Source organism: Chlorocebus sabaeus, chromosome 10, assembly GCF_047675955.1.
Source record: "Chlorocebus sabaeus isolate Y175 chromosome 10, mChlSab1.0.hap1, whole genome shotgun sequence".
Lineage (NCBI taxonomy): Eukaryota > Metazoa > Chordata > Mammalia > Primates > Cercopithecidae > Chlorocebus > Chlorocebus sabaeus.
In genome coordinates this window covers 95,115,476-95,132,269 of record NC_132913.1, presented here as the reverse complement: position 1 = coordinate 95,132,269, position 16,794 = coordinate 95,115,476, and the positions used below count along the sequence as shown (strand labels likewise).

Genomic DNA, 16,794 nt, shown 5'->3' with positions numbered 1-16,794 from the left:
CCGCGCTAAGTGCGGCGGACGACGTGGGGCTAGGGGGCCCTGGAGGAAAAGGATCCTGCCTCGGGAGGATGCGGGCCCCCCCGCGCGGTCCCACTCAAGGGGACCCACTTCAGCCGCGCTCTCTGCCAGGGCCTGCGGCCAGGGTGCCAGGCCCTCGACACCTTCCACCTCCAGCGTGGGTCGTCACGGGTAGGTGCGCCTCGGCATCGGGAGGAGGGAGACTGGGGCACTGGAGTCTGCAGCGCCGCCCGGGGCAGGGGCTGGGACCCAGCGCGCGCCCGCAGCTCCGCGCTCCCGACTGCAGCCGGAGCCCGCCGCGTCCCCCGACCCATTTAAAAAACTTAACACTCGGGCGCCAAGTGTTCACTTCCCCCACCGCGCTTTAGTTGAGAAGGGTTTTGTGACTTTTCCACTCGACTGCCGCCAAGCGGGCTATTACGCCGCTCGGACCCCATAGTGGAGACGCGGGGACCAGAGTGACCACGCATTCTTCGGAGGTAGCTTTCTTCATCACCCGCTAACCCGCCACCTTTAAAAAACAGGCACAAGGCGCAAGCGAGAAAGTCAGAGGCAAAGAGCGGCGAAGCACATGCTAGAAAGGTAAGGAGCACATTCAGCGCCAGGTGGGTGGCTTTTCCCTCCGGCTGGGAGAGCCCGGGGCACCCCATGCTCTCCCTGCGCAACCGCGGCTGCTCGGCACCCCGGTCTCGCTCTCGCTCCTGCCCCCACAGCGCTTCCCTCGGCGGCCGGGGAAACGGATTAGGTCGTCCGTGTACTTGGGGATGCACGCGGGAAAACCCCGGTCCCCCCTCCCCGCAACGTCACTCCTCCTCCGCGCCATGGCCCGGCTCCGCCCTAGGCTCCGGGGGCACCTGCAGGGGGCGGGGTGCCGGGAGACCGGAAACGCGTGGCTCCGGGCCGGGGCGGCCAGCCTCCGCCTCCGCCTCCGCCTGGCGGGCTCTTTAAGGCCGGCGGTTTCCGCAGCCAGCCCGGGGCGGGGAAAGCTGAGCGCGCGGGCCCCACTCGGGGCCGCCTCCCGAGCCGTAAGTACCGGCGTGGCGACGCCTCCGCCCGGCCTGGGTGAGCGCTGGGCGCTCCGCCGGGCAGCTCACGGCGCCCCGCATGGGCGGGGGGTCCTGAGAGGCCCTGTGTCCCGCCTCGCCTGGTCTCCCTCTCACCCCTGAAGGGATGCCGCAGCTCCGGGGCCCGCGGGCAGGAAGGGCGCACTGGTCGGCCTGGGAGAGGGGTGAGTGGGGGGCAGCTCTAGGGGGACCTCGGGGAGGCCTCCGAGCTCCTGCTGTCCCCGTGAGCCACTCGGAGGCCCCCAGTGTCGCTCCAGTCCCGGGAGGACGGAACTGCGGCGACCGTATATTTCTGGCTTATCAAACCGCTAACACCCAGTTTAAGGGCAGGTTCGGTCCCATTGTTATCACTATTGAAGCAGCCGATGGAGGAGGGGAGGTGGGTGGCGAAACCGTAACAAAAGAACCCGGGCCGCCCGGCTGGGTGCAGCTGCAGTCCTGACTCCCGGGTCTGGATTGGAAGCGCTGCTTTCTCCGCTGCCCTGGGGCCCTGGGCGGTCACCGCCAGTTCCACCGCCTGTGCAGCTCTGAATTCACGGAGTGGTAGCAGTGCAATGTGTAGGGTATTCTGCGGAAGTTGGAATGTTCTGGGCTTTTTTGTTTCCTTCCCCGAAGACATCCGTTGACACAAATGCCGAGCCAAATCTCACTCAGGTTCGAAAGAGCCATGCAAAAGAAATTGGACAAAGGCTTCCTTCACCTGTTTCTTTTTTTTCTTTTGAACTTGTAAAACAACCGTAAAAGCATTTGGAGTTAGTTAAGAGATAATGTATCTTTTGGCCAGAGCGTCACCCAGGATTCTTTTGCACGACAGGTCTGAGCAGAGGGCAGGGTGCAGGCGGAATGGCCCTGGTGCCCTATGAGGAGACCACGGAATTGGGGCTGCAGAAATTCCACAAGCCTCTTGCAACCTTTTCCTTTGCAAACCACACGATCCAGATCCGGCAGGACTGGAGACACCTGGGAGTCGCAGCGGTGGTTTGGGATGCGGTAAGTAAGCCCTGTGGGACCTCTGAAAACGTCCACATTTGCTTGTAAGACTGACTTTTTAAAGTTTTTTTTAAAACAGCTTTATTGAGATGTAATTCACATACCATACACTTCACCTTTTTTTTTTTTTTTTTTTTTTTTTTGAGACAGAGTCTCGAGTCTCGCTCTGTCGCCCAGGCTGGAGTGCAGTGGCGCGATCTTGGCTCACTGCAAGCTCCGCCTTCCGGGTTCATGCCATTCTCTTGCCTCAGCCTCCTGAGTAGCTGGGACTACAGGTGCCCGCCACCACGCCAGGCTAATTTTTTGTATATATATATATATTTTTTTAGTAGAGACAGGGTTTCACCGTGTTGGCCAAGATGGTCTCGATCTTTTGACCTCGTGATCCGCCCGCCTCGGCCTCCCAAAGTGCTGGGATTACAGGCGTGAGCCACCGCGCCCGGCCAGCTTCACCTATTTAAAGTGCACAATTCAGTGCGGTTTTAAAAATTTAGCATATTCCCAGAGTAGTGCAACTATCACCGCTTCAATTTTAAAACAGTTTTACTATGACTGCCATTCCAAACCGGTATCCCTTACGTCACTCCTCTTGTCCCCCGACATAGATTACATTTTTAAGGTGAGTAAATGAAAGCTGAGGAAAGTTAATGACTTGCCAGTAATTACCCACTGGGTAAGAGATGATCGGAAGGAAAGCTCCCAACTGCTTTGGACACGAATTATCTCTCTCTCTTTTTTTTTTTTTTTTGAGACGTAATCTCTCTGTGTTGCCCAGGTTGGAGTGCAGTGACACAGTCCCGGCTCACAGCAGCCTCCCCTTCCTGGGGTCAAGTGATTCTCACACCTCAGCCTCTGGAGTAGCTGGGGCTACAGGTACGCGCTACCACACCCGGCTAATTTTTGTATTTTTTGGTAGAGATGGGGTTTCGACATGTTGGCCAGGCTGGTCTGGAACTCCTGACCTCAAGTGATCTGCCCGCCTCAGCCTCCCAAAGTATTGGGATTACAGGCTTGAGCCACTGCCCCCGGCCGAGTTAGTCTCTTTATTCACAGAGTATTGTAAAGTGGCAGAGCCCAAAATGAAGATTATGTGTTTTAAGTTTTCCATAGTTATAATCGTTAAAAAATTGTAACTGCTTTTTCACTTCTTCCTCTTGCAGTACTGTTCTGACTTGTGCCCCTAGCATCTAGCCCAAACCTAGGACTCAGTGGGAACTCAATGTTGAATGCATGATTGGCATAAATATAGTTTGACAGTTTTAACATTGTTAGGGATGTTAAACACGTAGGAATAAAAATCTCAATATCGTAGTAATACCACTTCTAGGAATCCAGTCCAGGTAATTACATGAAAATTCCTCTGGTAATAATAAAGATAATAGGCCTGGTGTGGTGGTTTGCACCTGTAATCCCAGCACTTTGGGAGGATGAGGTAGGTGGATCACTTGAAGTCAGGAGTTCGAAACCAGCCTAGCCAACATGGTGAAACCCCATCTCTACTGAAAATGCAAAAATTAGCTGTGGTGGCTGACACCTGTAGTCCTAGCTACTTGGAAGGCTGAGGCAGGAGAATTGCTTGAATCTGGGAAGCAGAGGTTGCAGGGAGCTGGGATTGCACCACTGTACTACATCCTGGGTGACAGAGTGAGCGTACATCTCAAAAAAAAAAATAATAATAATAATGATGGGAAGTCTCCTAAATACCATGAGGAATTGCCAATTATACTCACAATATGTGGCTGTGAGAAATAAATTATAGTAAAAGTTATGTTAACTTTATATACTTCTTTCTGTAGGGTCATAAGCAAATGCTAAACCACACATCAAGTATCCAAAACTTTGGCCAGAACTTACCTTCTGATGCCCAAAATGTATGGTGAGGGCCCCTGTGGGGCGATGACCGTCAGTGACACAGCTCAGAGAGCCTTGGGCAATGTGTTGCTTTTTCCCTATGGGTGAAGTTGTGGCTTTGCTGGCTTGAGTTTGGTTTAGGAACTGGGAGTTCCCTTAAACAAAATCATAGAAATTGTTCACGTCAGTTCTTGCAGAATAGTTGTGTAAACTTCAAGTGTAAAAGTGCCGTGATACAGTAAAAAGTTAAGTTTTCCAGGCTGGGTGTGGTAGCTCACGCCTGTAATCCTAGCACTTTGGGAAGCCGAGGCAGGTGGATCACTTGAGCTCAGGAGTTCAAGACCAGCCTGGCCAATATGGCGAAATCCCATCTCTACCAAAAAAACTACAAAAAATAGCTGGGTGTGGTGGTACATGCCTGTGGTCCCAGTTACTGGGGGGCGCCGAGGTGGGAGAATCACTTGAGCTTGGGAGGCGGAGGTTGCAGTGAGCCAAAATTGTGCCACTGCACTCCAGCCTGGGTGACAGACGGACTGAGACTCTCATCTCAAAAAAAAAATAAATAAAATAAAATAAAATTAAGCTTCCAGATCCAGCAGGATCCCATTTAGTGTGGGCATCGTCTCTGGGCATTGCTGTGGGACCCTGTGCTTGCTCTAAGGGGGAGGTTACCTTGCTTCACCAGCTAAGTTCCTGTGTGTGTTAAATTGGGAATTGAACCTTGAAGTGTGTGTGTAGCTGACCTGAAACCCTGCAGCTACTCAAGCACATGTTGACCTTAATCGTCATCACGCTGTGTTTTCACTCAGGCCATCGTTCTTTCCACGTATCTGGAGATGGGAGCTGTGGAGCTCAGGGGCCGCTCTGCCGTGGAGCTGGGTGCTGGCACGGGGCTGGTGGGCATAGTGGCTGCCTTGCTGGGTGAGTGTCATGCATTGACTCCTTAGTGAGTAGAACTCATTGAGAGGTGCATTTGCTGTTTTCTTAGCACAAAACCCATTGTGAGTTTTCCCCTTACTGGGTTATTATCTTTTGCTTATACTTATGAGTTGTGGGCCAACTGCTGGGGCTCTTAACTCCAGTGAGGCTAACAGGCTAATTTCGCGCGCTCTCTCTCTAATTTCTCTCTCTAATTTCTGTCTCACACACACACTGTTATTTATACTTCCCATGGGAGATTGCTCTGCTCCCTTCAATTCTGTGATGCCAATAGTACGGTCTTAAAGTGAGTCGATTCCAGGAGAATAATCTTACCCATGCATAGAGTTTTTTCACGTTAAGGGGCTTTCTTTCCCATAGACTATCAGATTTAACCCTGTGAGGGAGATAGAGCAGATAATCTTTTCTTCATTGCTGAGGGAACTCTGCTGGTTTTTCTCTTGTAGGGAGGTTTAGCCCCCACTGTAGTTTGTACTGACTTCTTATTTTTAAAATTGTATGAACAGCATACAGTTCTGACTTGATATCAAGGCTTGTCATTTTAAAATTTGGTATACAGACATTAATTGAGGCCTGGAGCTGGAGCATTTTTAGGCTTCATTGTTATTTTTATTATTGACTATTAACTCATTTCTATAACTTCTGACATATATAGTTCAAGCTATCTAATCATAAGGATAGACCAGCTTTCAAGATTCCATGTATGATATTTATCACTTCCATATTATCACCTGGTGCTCTTGTTAAAATGCAGATTCTGATTTGGCAGGGCTGGACTAGGGCCTGGGAACCTGCATTTCTAACAAGCAGTAGAAATGTCAGTAGTGATGCTGACACTGCTGGTTCTCAGACCACACTCGGGTAGGAAGGATCCAGGATTCTAGAATATTCTAAACCCATCACATTGTCTACAGATATTTGAGGACCAGCTAAAGCCCCTCTTTTGTTTTGCCTGTTTTCCAGAAACCCAATTCTTTTTCACTATTCCTTTTTCTCCTTAGCTGTTACTTTCCAAAATTCAATAGGGAGCATGGGCAGGGGTGGTGGTTAAAAGTCTGTGTAAATTGACGGAGATGTCCGCCCTCTTCGACCACAGCACTTAAGTCATCAATGAAGCCCTGGCTGGTACACTGCCTTTTATTCTTTTCAGGTGAGCCTTATAACATCCCTGTGTATGTTAGGTATTATTTTTAATTTTCATTTTTCAAACAAAGCTGGAATTCTGGGAGATTAAGCTACTTTCTGAAGTCCTGATCCCTGGAGATCTGGGACTCAAAACCAGGCTTGTTAGACACAGTTAGTTATTTTATTTTATTTATTTATTTATTTTTTGAGATGAAGTCTCACTCTGTTGCCCAGGCTGTAGTGCAGTGGCACGATCTCGGCTCACTGCAGCCTCCACCTCCTGGGTTCAAGTAATTCTCCTGCCTCAGCTTCCCGAGTAGCTGGGACTACAGGCGCGTGCCACCATGCCCAGCTAATTTTTTATTTTTGGTAGAGACGGGGTTTTACCATGTTGGCCAGGCTGGTCTTGAACTCCTGACCTCAGGTGATCTGCCCACCTTGGCCTCCCAAAGTGCTGAGATTACAGGAGTAAGCCACTGCGCCTGGCCTATTTTATTTTTTTTCTGTAATTCCAGCTTCTCTCTCTGCTGATATGAGAAGAGTTGCATAAGGGGAAATGAAGTGTCTTCTGTTTCCTCCTGACAACCAGGGCTTCATGCAAAAACTATTGGCTGGTGTATAGACATGTTAGTGTAGCAAAGTGCATAGGCTTAGTTATACTTGGTTTTGACTTTTCATTCTTACTAGTTTTGTGACCTTGGGCAAGTTGCTTAGCCTCTAAACATTGATTACCCCATCTGTACATTGTGCATAATAGTAATATTTACTCCACAGTGAGGAACCAATGAGATGTGTGTATAACATCTGCTGGCTCATTGAGTGACACAAAGGAAATGCTCCACGAGTGTTGATTACTTTCTGAGTACTACTTTTTCTGATCTAGCAATCTGGATCTCTGAGGTTGGGAAAGTCAGAATACGGTATTTCAGATACCACCATGAAGCAAAGCATGCTTCATGGCCAGGCTACACTGTGGCCTTGTGGAGTCCTTTGCTGCCCCACTGTAAAAGGTTAATTTCTGTCTTCTTTTCCCCATAGTGCTTGGAATACCCCCGCCTCTATCACAGCTCTGTCACATTTTATTGCAGGCAGGTGTTTCATGTGTCTGTCTCTCCTGGCAGGCCAAGGCTCCTGAGGAAAGGGACCATGTTTCATGGTGTGTCCTTGGCCCTTGGACAACACCTACCACTCAGTATTTACTCAAATTAACTCTGGAATAAGAGATGAACAAACTAGATTGAAGGCTTTTTGAAAATCACGGAAATTTATTCTGATTCAAGCAGCAGAGACAGAGAAATAATTTTTAAAATTATGAAAATATTTTTGTTATAAAACTGATGTAACTCTATTACAAAAATAAGCTTAAAGAAAAGGGAAAAAAACTCACCAGTGATTCTAATTATTCATGACTCTGCAACATAGTTACCATTAGTATTTTGGTGTGTTTTGTCTCTCTCCATCTGTATTTTTAATCATCGTAATTATGATTATATATATGTGAATATATATGTCTGCGGATGTGTGCGTGTGTTGTGTATCTGTATACACACACCTATACAAATGATGTTTTCACATTCTGTCATAAGCATTTCTCTGCTACTGTATGATTTTCATACTCACTATTTGTAGTTGCTACAAAGTATTAGGCTGGAGAAGTTTTGCTGTTGGAGCCTGAGGGTAACAAGATGTTAATCTCTTCAAAATAGAATCAGTGAGTACTAAAACAGGTAGTGATTTTGAAATATCAGGAAGAGATTAATTATTATTCTTTTTAAAGTAGTTTCCCTTTTTGTAACCTTAGTCATTTATTCCTGAATTTGGGGAGAACCCACCACAAGCCTGGCGGTCCACTGGATGGAGCAGTAAACAGGCTGGCAGGTGTCCCTGGAAGCTTACGTTCTGAGTTTAGTGGGTAGAGGTAAAGAAAGAACACACACACACACACACACACACACACACGCAAAAGCAGTGCTATGTAGATATTTATATAGGGTGATGAGACTTTCCTGTTAAACCAGCTGCTAATTCCTGAGCAGTTCCTGTGTTCTGAGGACTGTGCATTACACCCTTTCATTCTCACAGTGACCCTGCATGGTAAGTAGGCCTTACCTACTTATAGCGCCCTTCCATTGGTGAAAGGAAGGCTGCTTAGAGGGTAAGTAACTTGCCTGAGGTCACAAAGCTAATGGATTGTGCTTAGAATTTGAATCCAATCTGACTCTCAAACCCTGGTTCTTAGTTTGAAAATCTCCCTGGCCTTAATGCTACTTGGAACTATAGTAGTCCTCCCTCATCTGTGATCACTTTCCCCGGCTTCAGTTACCCACTGTCAGCCTTGGTCTGAAAACAGGTGACTAGAGTATGATATTTTGAGAGAGAGAGAGAGAGAGAGAGAGAGAGAGACAGAGAGAGAGAGAGAGAGAGAGACAGACCACATTCACATACCTTTTGTTGTTGTTTTTGAGACGGAGTCTCACTCTGTCACCTAGGCTGGAGTGCAGTGATGCGATCTCGGCTCACTTCAACCTCTGCCCACTCCCTCCCACCCCCCGCCCCCGTTCAAGCAATTCTCCTGCCTCAGCCTCTTGAGTAGCTGGCATTACAGGCACCTGCCACCATGCCAGACTAATTTTGTTTTGTGTTTTTAGTAGAGATGGGATTTCACTGTCTTGGCCAGGCTGGTCTTGAACTCCTGACCTTGTGATCTACCCATAACTTTTATTATGGTATATTGTTATAATTATCCTGTTTCATTATTTATTGTTTATCTCTTACTGTGCCTAATGTAGAAATTAAACTTTACCATAGGTGTATACATATCGGAAAAACATCTTATATACAGGGTTTGTTACTATCTGTGGTTTCAGGCATCCACTGGGGGTCTTGGAACATATCCCTTGCAGATAAGAGAGAACTGCTATATCCATAGAATAAAAACACCCCATCTTGAAGATAGGAGGATTCTGTAAATTGGGATGGGGTCAGGGAATCTGAACTTTCAAAGCTTCCCATGTGATTTGATGCCCAGCCAAGCCTGTGGACCACTGTCTTGAAATATAATGCTCAGGAAGATACTATCTTCAACTTTTCTGTAATTCGAGTGCAAATCTCAGCTGAACTTTTGGCTTGTGTGTTTAACTGAAAGCTGGATATCTGTCCCTGGCTATTTCCCAGCACCTCAAATGGTATCTGTTTAAACCCAAACTCTTCTCTTTCTAAACTCGTTCTTCCTCCTTTATTCTGAGTTGGCATCACCTTCCAAGTAGTCACTGCCCCCCCAACTCCTTGACTCCCCTTCTGCCTCCCCTACCCCTTGGAGTCCCGCTGATTCTGTCTTTTAACTATTTCCTGGATCTATCTCTCTCTGTCCCCTCCCACTGCCTGGCTTGAGCTCTCATCATCTGTCAGCTGCCTGCATGACCACATCACTCTTTCACCTGGCCTATCTGCCTCTGTTTGTCTTTTTAAACCTACTTTCTCAATAGCTGTTAGAGTGGCCCATCTAAAATGCAAAATTGATGGCATGACCTGTGCTTGAACACTTCTTTGGCTTCCCACTGCTAATCCTAGCTGTCTAAGTAAGGCTTTGTTATCTCATCCTGTCTGACTCTTCAGCCTCACTTTTTCTCAGCCAGATTGCAGTGCATGAAGTTCCTGGACACACATCCTGCTCTGGCCTGTCCCATCTGCCTTGGATGCCCTTTCTTCACACCTTTCCCTTGGTTCATGCCTCATCTTTTTTTTTTTTTTTTTTTTTTTTTTGAGACAGAGTCTGGCTCTGTCGCCCAGGCTGGAGTGCAGTGGCCGGATCTCAGCTCACTGCAAGCTCCGCCTCCGGAGTAGCTGGGACTACAGGCGCCCGCCACCTCGCCCGGCTAGTTTTTTGTATTTTTAGTAGAGACGGGGTTTCACCGTGTTCGCCAGGATGGTCTCGATCTCCTGACCTCGTGATCCGCCCGTCTCGGCCTCCCAAAGTGCTGGGATTACAGGCTTGAGCCACCGCGCCCGGCCCCCTCATGCCTCATCTTTTAAGTGTAAGCTCAGATTTCCCTTCCTTTGGGAATTTTTCTTTGACCTCTGCTCCTCTTGAAGAATTTCTTCTTTGTGATTTCCTATGCACACTCATGTTTCTATTATTTTTCTTCCCACACTGCATCACAACTGTGTTTATGTGTCTCTCCCGTGTGAGACTTTGAGTTCTGGGTAAGGACTTTCTTTCTCATCTTTGTATCTCTAGCACATAGTATGTGCTTGAATGTTTGCATAAATAAGGTGTTATAAAACTAAAACAAAAAGTGCTGACATGTTTATACATTCTTTTCCCATTACTAATTGACAGCATACTGTGCTGTCTTATTGGGTCAGTTTCCATTAGTCTTTTCTGAACTAAATACTGTCTCACCCTCCTTACCCAGCAGAAATCTCGCGGGCAGTCATTTTATCACCATCTTCATGTACGGTTGACACCGACACCCTGCCTTTCCTTGCTTCAAAACAAGCCAGGTTAACTGCAGCCTTCCACTGTCCCCGGTCTGTGCCTCTGTGGCTGAGAGGGGCTGAAGGAAATGCTGCTGCTGGGTTTCACTTTTTTTTTTTTTTTTTTTTTTTAATAGGAAGTTTTACTCTTGTTGCCCAGGCTGGAATACAGTGGAGTGATCTTGACTCACTGCAACCTCTGCCTCCCGGGTTCAAGCCATTCTCCTGTCTCAGTCTCCTGAGTAGCTGGGATTAGAGGCGCCTGCCACCACACCTGGATAATTTTTTTGTATTTTTGGTAGAGACAGTTGGCCAGGCTGGTCTCGAACTCCTGACCTCAGGTGATCCACCCAGCTTGGCCTCCCAAAGTGCTGAGATTACAGGTGTGAGCCACCGCACCCAGCCGGATATTCTATTTTTAAAAAAACATCTTACTGCCTATCTCTCACTTGAACGTAAGTTGTATGAGGGGAGAGGTTTCTGTCCTGTGGCTGATGGTAGTCATTCAGATATGTGTGGAATTACAGGGAGTGGTCAACTGACACGAAGATCCTATTCAGACTTCTGGAATACCTACCAGATTAGAAGTAGTCTTTGAAATGCCTGGGACAGACATTAGAGAAGGCCTTTATGAGCTGGTAAAATGAATACTGAGGTGATGTGCAGATGACTCAGTCACTCCAATATTGCCTGCAGAGTGCTCTGTGTACTGTTAAGAAATTTCAGAGATACAGTTCTAACTCAAACCCTGGAAAAGGCTGTCTGCATTTTTTTTTTTTTTTAAGAGATAGGGTCTCGCTCTGTTGCCCAGGCTGGAGTGCAGTGGCATGACCATGGCTCATTGCTCACATGACAAAATACCAAAAATAGGGAAGGCCTGTTTCGTGAGGTTAAAATTTTAAAAAAGAATGATAGGGCTGGGTATAGTGGCTCAGGCCTATAATCCCAGCACTTTGGGAGGCCAAGACAGGTGGATTGCTTGAGCCCAGGGGTTGGAGGCCAACCTGGACAACATGGCAAAACCCTCTCTCTGTTTCTAAAAAAAAAAAAAAATCATAGAAGAGAGAAATTGGCTATTAAGAAATCCCAGTCCACCTCTCCTTAGGCTGTTATGAAGCAGCCAATCTATATGTGTTTATGTAATACATATATAATCACTGAAAAATTACTGAATGGTATGACAGTAATGTAAGTGAAAATACTTGTTCTTTAAGTGCTAAGTTAAAGTTTTTTTTTTTTTTTTTCCTTTTTTTTTTTTTAAGACGGAGTCTCACTGGATCGCCAGGCTGGAGTGCAGTGGTGCGATCTCAGCTCACTGCAACCTCCGCCTCCCGGGTTCAAGCAATTCTCCTGCTTCAGCCTCCTGAGTGGCTGGGACTACAGGCGTGCGCCACCACTCCCAGCTAATTTTTTTGTATTTTTAGTAGAGATGGGGTTTCACCATGTTGGTCAGGATGGTCTTGATCTCTTGACTATTGTGATCTGCCTGCCTCGGCCTCCCAGAGTGCTGGGATTACAGGCATGAGCCACTGTGCCTGGCCTAAAGTTGTTCTTTAAGTGCAGCCTTGACCTCCTGGGCTCCAGCGATCCTCCCACCTCAGCCTCCTGAATAGTGCCACCATGCCTGGCTAATTTTTTTATTTTTTGTGGAGATGGAGTCTATGTTGTCAGGACTGGTCTTGAACTCCTGGGCTCAAGTGATGCTACTCCCTCAGCCTCCCAGAGGGCTCGGATTACAGGTGTGAGCCACTTGGCCTGGCTGTCTGCAATTTTTATTGTCAGAAGAGATGAAAACTATCATTGAAATCTGCCCATTGGGCAATACACTGTCTAGCAATGAATGGTCAAAGTGGTAGGTTCAGGCTTCTAAAATTCAACAACTTGAGCATTTTCATCAGTATCTCATACTTGGACTGTAAATTTCAAATTGAATTACTGCCCTAATTTATGTGTCAAGATAAGAAACACTTGAGTTTCAGCTGCCACTGAAATAGTGCTTACTACAGCTAGTCTGGAGTCTTGTGGGAAGATTACCTAGGAAGATTACAAACTGAAGAAGGATGCAAATGGAAAGAATTTTATGAAAGATTGAAACATAATTTTAAATTTCAGAATTTCTGGGGCCAGAAGTAAAGAGTATTACACGTATTATATCTTTCCTACAACGTAGATGAGGTGGATCCAACCTGATCTTATGTGCTTGTTCCACCTTAAGGTTGTCTCTTACCCACATTGGTTCAAAAAAAAGAATCTTTTTGTCAACAATCCATAAGAAACAGTTTAACTTTCTACACTGTGTGTAGAAACTTAGCATTAAGAACAAGCATTTTAACTTACAGTACTGTAATATACTTAAGTAATTTTTAAGCTTACTATTTTTCAATAACTATATACAGAAAACATGTAAGTTGGCTGCTTCATAACAACCTAAGGAGAAGTGGACTGGGATTTCTTAGTAGCCCATTTATTTCTTCCATGATTCTTTTTAAAACTGTAACCTTACAAAACAGCCTTTCCCTGTTTTTGGTATCTTCTCCTCTTTGCAATAACAGTCTGCTCCCAGATTTTTTTTTTTTTTTTTTTTTTTTTTTTGAGACCGAGTGTTGCTCTGTTGCCCAGGCTGGAGTGTATTGGCATAACAACAGTTCACTGCAGCCTCATCCTTCCACGCTCACATGATATCCCACCCGTGCCTCCTGAGTAGCTAGGACCACAGGCGTGCACTGTGCTTAATTAAAAACAAAAATTATTTGTAGAGATGGAGTCCCCTGTATTACCCAGGCTGGTCTTGAACTCCTGGGCTCAGAGGGCTTCTCCCACCTCAGCCTCCCTAAGTGCTAGGATTACAGGCATGAGCCACCATACCTGGCCTGCTCCCAGATTTTTCATTCTTGGATTCCATTTTACCCTGCGGCCAACTGACTTAAAGATAATGACCTTTGGGAGGCCGAGGCGGGCGGATCACGAGGTCAGGAGATGGACACCATCCTGGCTAACATGGTGAAACCCCGTCTCTACTAAAAATACAAAAAATTAGCTGGGCATGGTGGCAGGCACCTGTAGTCCCAGCTACTCGGGAGGCTGAGGCAGGAGAATGGCGTGAACCCGGGAGGCAGAGCTTGCAGTGAGCTGAGCTTGCAGTGAGGGCGACAGAGCAAGACGCCGTCTCAAAAAAAAAAAAAAAAAAAAAAAGATAATGACCTAATGAATAAAGTATGGGCCAGCTCTGTTGGCAGAATTCAGAAGCATCAGCCGTGTCACTGCTTAATTCTGCATTTTTTTTTTTTTTTTTTGAGATGGAGTTTTGTTCTTGTCACTTAGGCTGGAGTGCAGTGGCGAGATCTCAGCTCTGCAACCTCCGTCTCCCAGGTTCAAGCGATTCCCCTGCCTCAGCCTCCCGAATAGCTGGGATTACAGGTACCCGCCACCATGCCTGGCTAGTTTTGTATTTTTAGTTGGCCATGTTGGCCAGGCTGATCTCCAACTCCTGACCTCAGGTGATCTGCCCGCCTTGGCCTCCCAAAGTGCTGGGATTAAAGGCATGAGCCACCATGCCCAGCCAATTCTGCAATTTATGGGCACAATTTTAGCAAATAGCAGGTATGTCATAGAGGCAAATCCAGAGTCACTTTTGCCAGTAGTTAGTGCAAAAGGAGTTATGAGTCATTTTTCTATTGCAGCTGTCCACGAAAGGCATGATTGACATTCTGCGTATCAGATGCAATATTTAAGAGACACTCTACATTTAACTTGACCCCCTCTCTACCTAACAGAGCTGTACTGATGTGCACATCACTTTTTCTTTGTCCCACATTGTAGGTGCTCATGTGACTATCACGGATCGAAAAGTAGCATTAGAATTTCTTAAATCAAACGTTCAAGCCAACTTACCTCCTCATATCCAACCCAAAACTGTTGTTAAGGAGCTGACTTGGGGACAGAATTTGGGGAGTTTTTCTCCTGGAGAATTTGACCTGATACTTGGAGCTGATATCATATATTTAGAAGAAACATTCACAGATCTTCTTCAAACACTGGAACATCTCTGTAGCAATCACTCCGTGATTCTTTTAGCATGCCGAATTCGCTATGAACGGGATAACAACTTCTTAGCAATGCTGGAGAGGCAATTTACTGTGAGAAAGGTTCACTATGATCCTGAAAAAGATGTACATATTTACGAAGCACAGAAGAGAAACCAGAAGGAGGACTTATAATTGGCTATAATTTATAAGAATGCTGTCATTGAGTGTGTCACTGAAGGTCTTAGACTGCAAATCTAACCATATTTAATGAAATGTCTTACTGTACAAAAAGTCTAAACCAAAGGTTCTCAGGGGAGAAAGCACATGTGCAGTTTTAAAACAAAGCAGTGCTTTGTCCCATTACTATGAGTTTTAGTCATATTTACTCACTCTGAAATCCAATTAACATTAAAGGATTAAGTGTGAGATTTTGGTTTATGCTATTTCTGTATCTCATACTACCTCTTAATAAAATTTCCACTGATGACATGAAGGCTGGTATAAAGATGTCTTTAAATGAGCAAGCTTTCTTTGGTAAGATTAAATCTTAACAAATTATTTTTAAAACCTTCTGATATATACAATGTTTAGCCAAGTTTTCTAATTTTCTGGATGTAAAACAAAAGGTTTAACATACATTCCTTGAGCTGTTAGTGCTATTGAAACCTTTTGCCCTGTTTAGGTCCTAAAAACTTTTAGTTGGTTGAGTAGGATATGAGTTTTTTTGAGTCTCATATCATACTTTTTGCCTTTATTTCAGGTTTATATATGTTAATAAAGGAATTAAATAAAAATGAAATTTCAGTTACTTTTTGAAAGCACCTGAAATCTGGCTGGGTGTGGTGGCTCATGCCTGAAATCCCACCACTTTGGGAGGCTGAGGCGGGCAGATCACCTGAGGTCAGGAGTTCAAAAACAGCCTGGCCAACATGGTGAAACCCCATCTCTACTAAAAATACAAAAATTAGCCGGGCGTGGTGGCGGGCGCCTGTAATCCCAGCTACTTGGGAGGCTGAGGCAGGAGAATCACTTGAACCTGGGAGGCAGAGGTTGCAGTGAGCTGAGATCGCACCATTGTACTCCAGCCTGGGGGACAAGAGCAAGACTCCATCTCAAAAAAAAAAAAAAAAAGGCACCTGAAATCTTGAATAGGTTGTGTATTTCAAGTCAAAAGCTGAGGTTTTCCCTTTCTGCTTTACCCTTGCTCAAATGTCTTAATGCAGTTCTTTCCCGAGCTTTCCTTGCTTCCTTAACAATGCATAGGATGACATTAGAAGTTTTAAATCTCATCCCTCCCTGAGAGGTTAGCTTCCCACATATAAGCTCCTTTTGTATTGTACTTGTAATTGCTCATTCAACATTAGTATTGCCCCATAGAGTGTAAGCTTCTTGAGGGCCAAGAATGCTTCTGCCTCTTCCATTGTTGCTTCCCGAGTACCTTCTGTATATTTCATAACCAAATAATGAAAAAGATATATTCCATTTAAAGGACATTGACTTTGAGTTAAATGATTGTTATACTGTTTGATGATTATCTTTGATACACTTTGACATCTCACATACACATGAACTTTTCTTTTTACAATGCAAACGTTTAAACAATAGCTTAACTTTAGACTGCAAGAATATTATAATCTCAATATGATATTTGGTACTAGAGATAGATTTAGAAAATCTTAAAAACAGGACGTTCTCTTCCTTTTGATCCCAGAGGTGAAAATATTCAGTATGTTGTTTTCTACATATATTGAAATAGCAGTTTCACTTTAATAAAGATGGATTAAAAGTTGTGAGCATTCTGTGATATACTAGTTCAACACAATTCTAATACACATGAAATGGAAATATCCATTGCTTACTGAATCCATAAAATGTCAGTGCTGCACCATGAATATGAAAGATTGTTTAAAACAAAGCCTGGCAGGATCACCAACACTGTAATGACAAGCCAGTCCCACTTAGGTGTGTTATCGGAAATGCATATATTAGTTAGAGTTCAGTTTCTTTAAGATCCATAACTTTGGAGATGGGTGTTAACATGGATGGGGCAGGGTGGGTTAGAGGTGGGAGCTTCAATAATATGCCTGGGTGATCTACCAATGAGGTAAGCTATTATTGGGTTGTTTTCCATTTTCATAAAACATTAAGAATCAGAAAAATTTGAAAGCAGCTTTTTTCCTTTGACCTACAAATTAGAAGCACAGGCAAGAAAAAACAAAAATCATCAGAAATAGTTAGGTTGTCCAAGTGAAAAATCAAGTGATTTTCTTGGCTTGGGGCTTAGAATGTTGTTGCAGGTCAGGTTC

At 45.3% G+C, this 16,794-nt stretch overlaps 1 protein-coding gene across 10 annotated transcripts in view; it reads left to right on the top strand.

The window, feature by feature from the left end:
• Positions 1 to 324: 324 nt before the first annotated feature.
• METTL21A (methyltransferase 21A, HSPA lysine) overlaps positions 325 to 16,794 on the top strand; it is a 61,099-nt gene continuing 44,629 nt past the window's right edge. For 2 of the 10 annotated variants that reach the window (XM_073019988.1, XM_073019987.1), the window contains exons 1-3: positions 894 to 1,246; positions 1,897 to 2,072; positions 4,733 to 4,844. In XM_073019988.1, coding sequence (XP_072876089.1) covers positions 1,189 to 1,246; positions 1,897 to 2,072; positions 4,733 to 4,844 — 346 coding nt within the window. In that variant the 5' untranslated portion in view covers positions 894 to 1,188. Of the gene's footprint in view, positions 601 to 893; positions 1,247 to 1,896; positions 2,073 to 4,732; positions 4,845 to 14,282; positions 16,282 to 16,794 lie in introns of those variants that run through there. The other 8 variants (XM_007966024.3, XM_007966023.3, XM_007966022.3 and 5 more) reach the window with 8 other exon arrangements.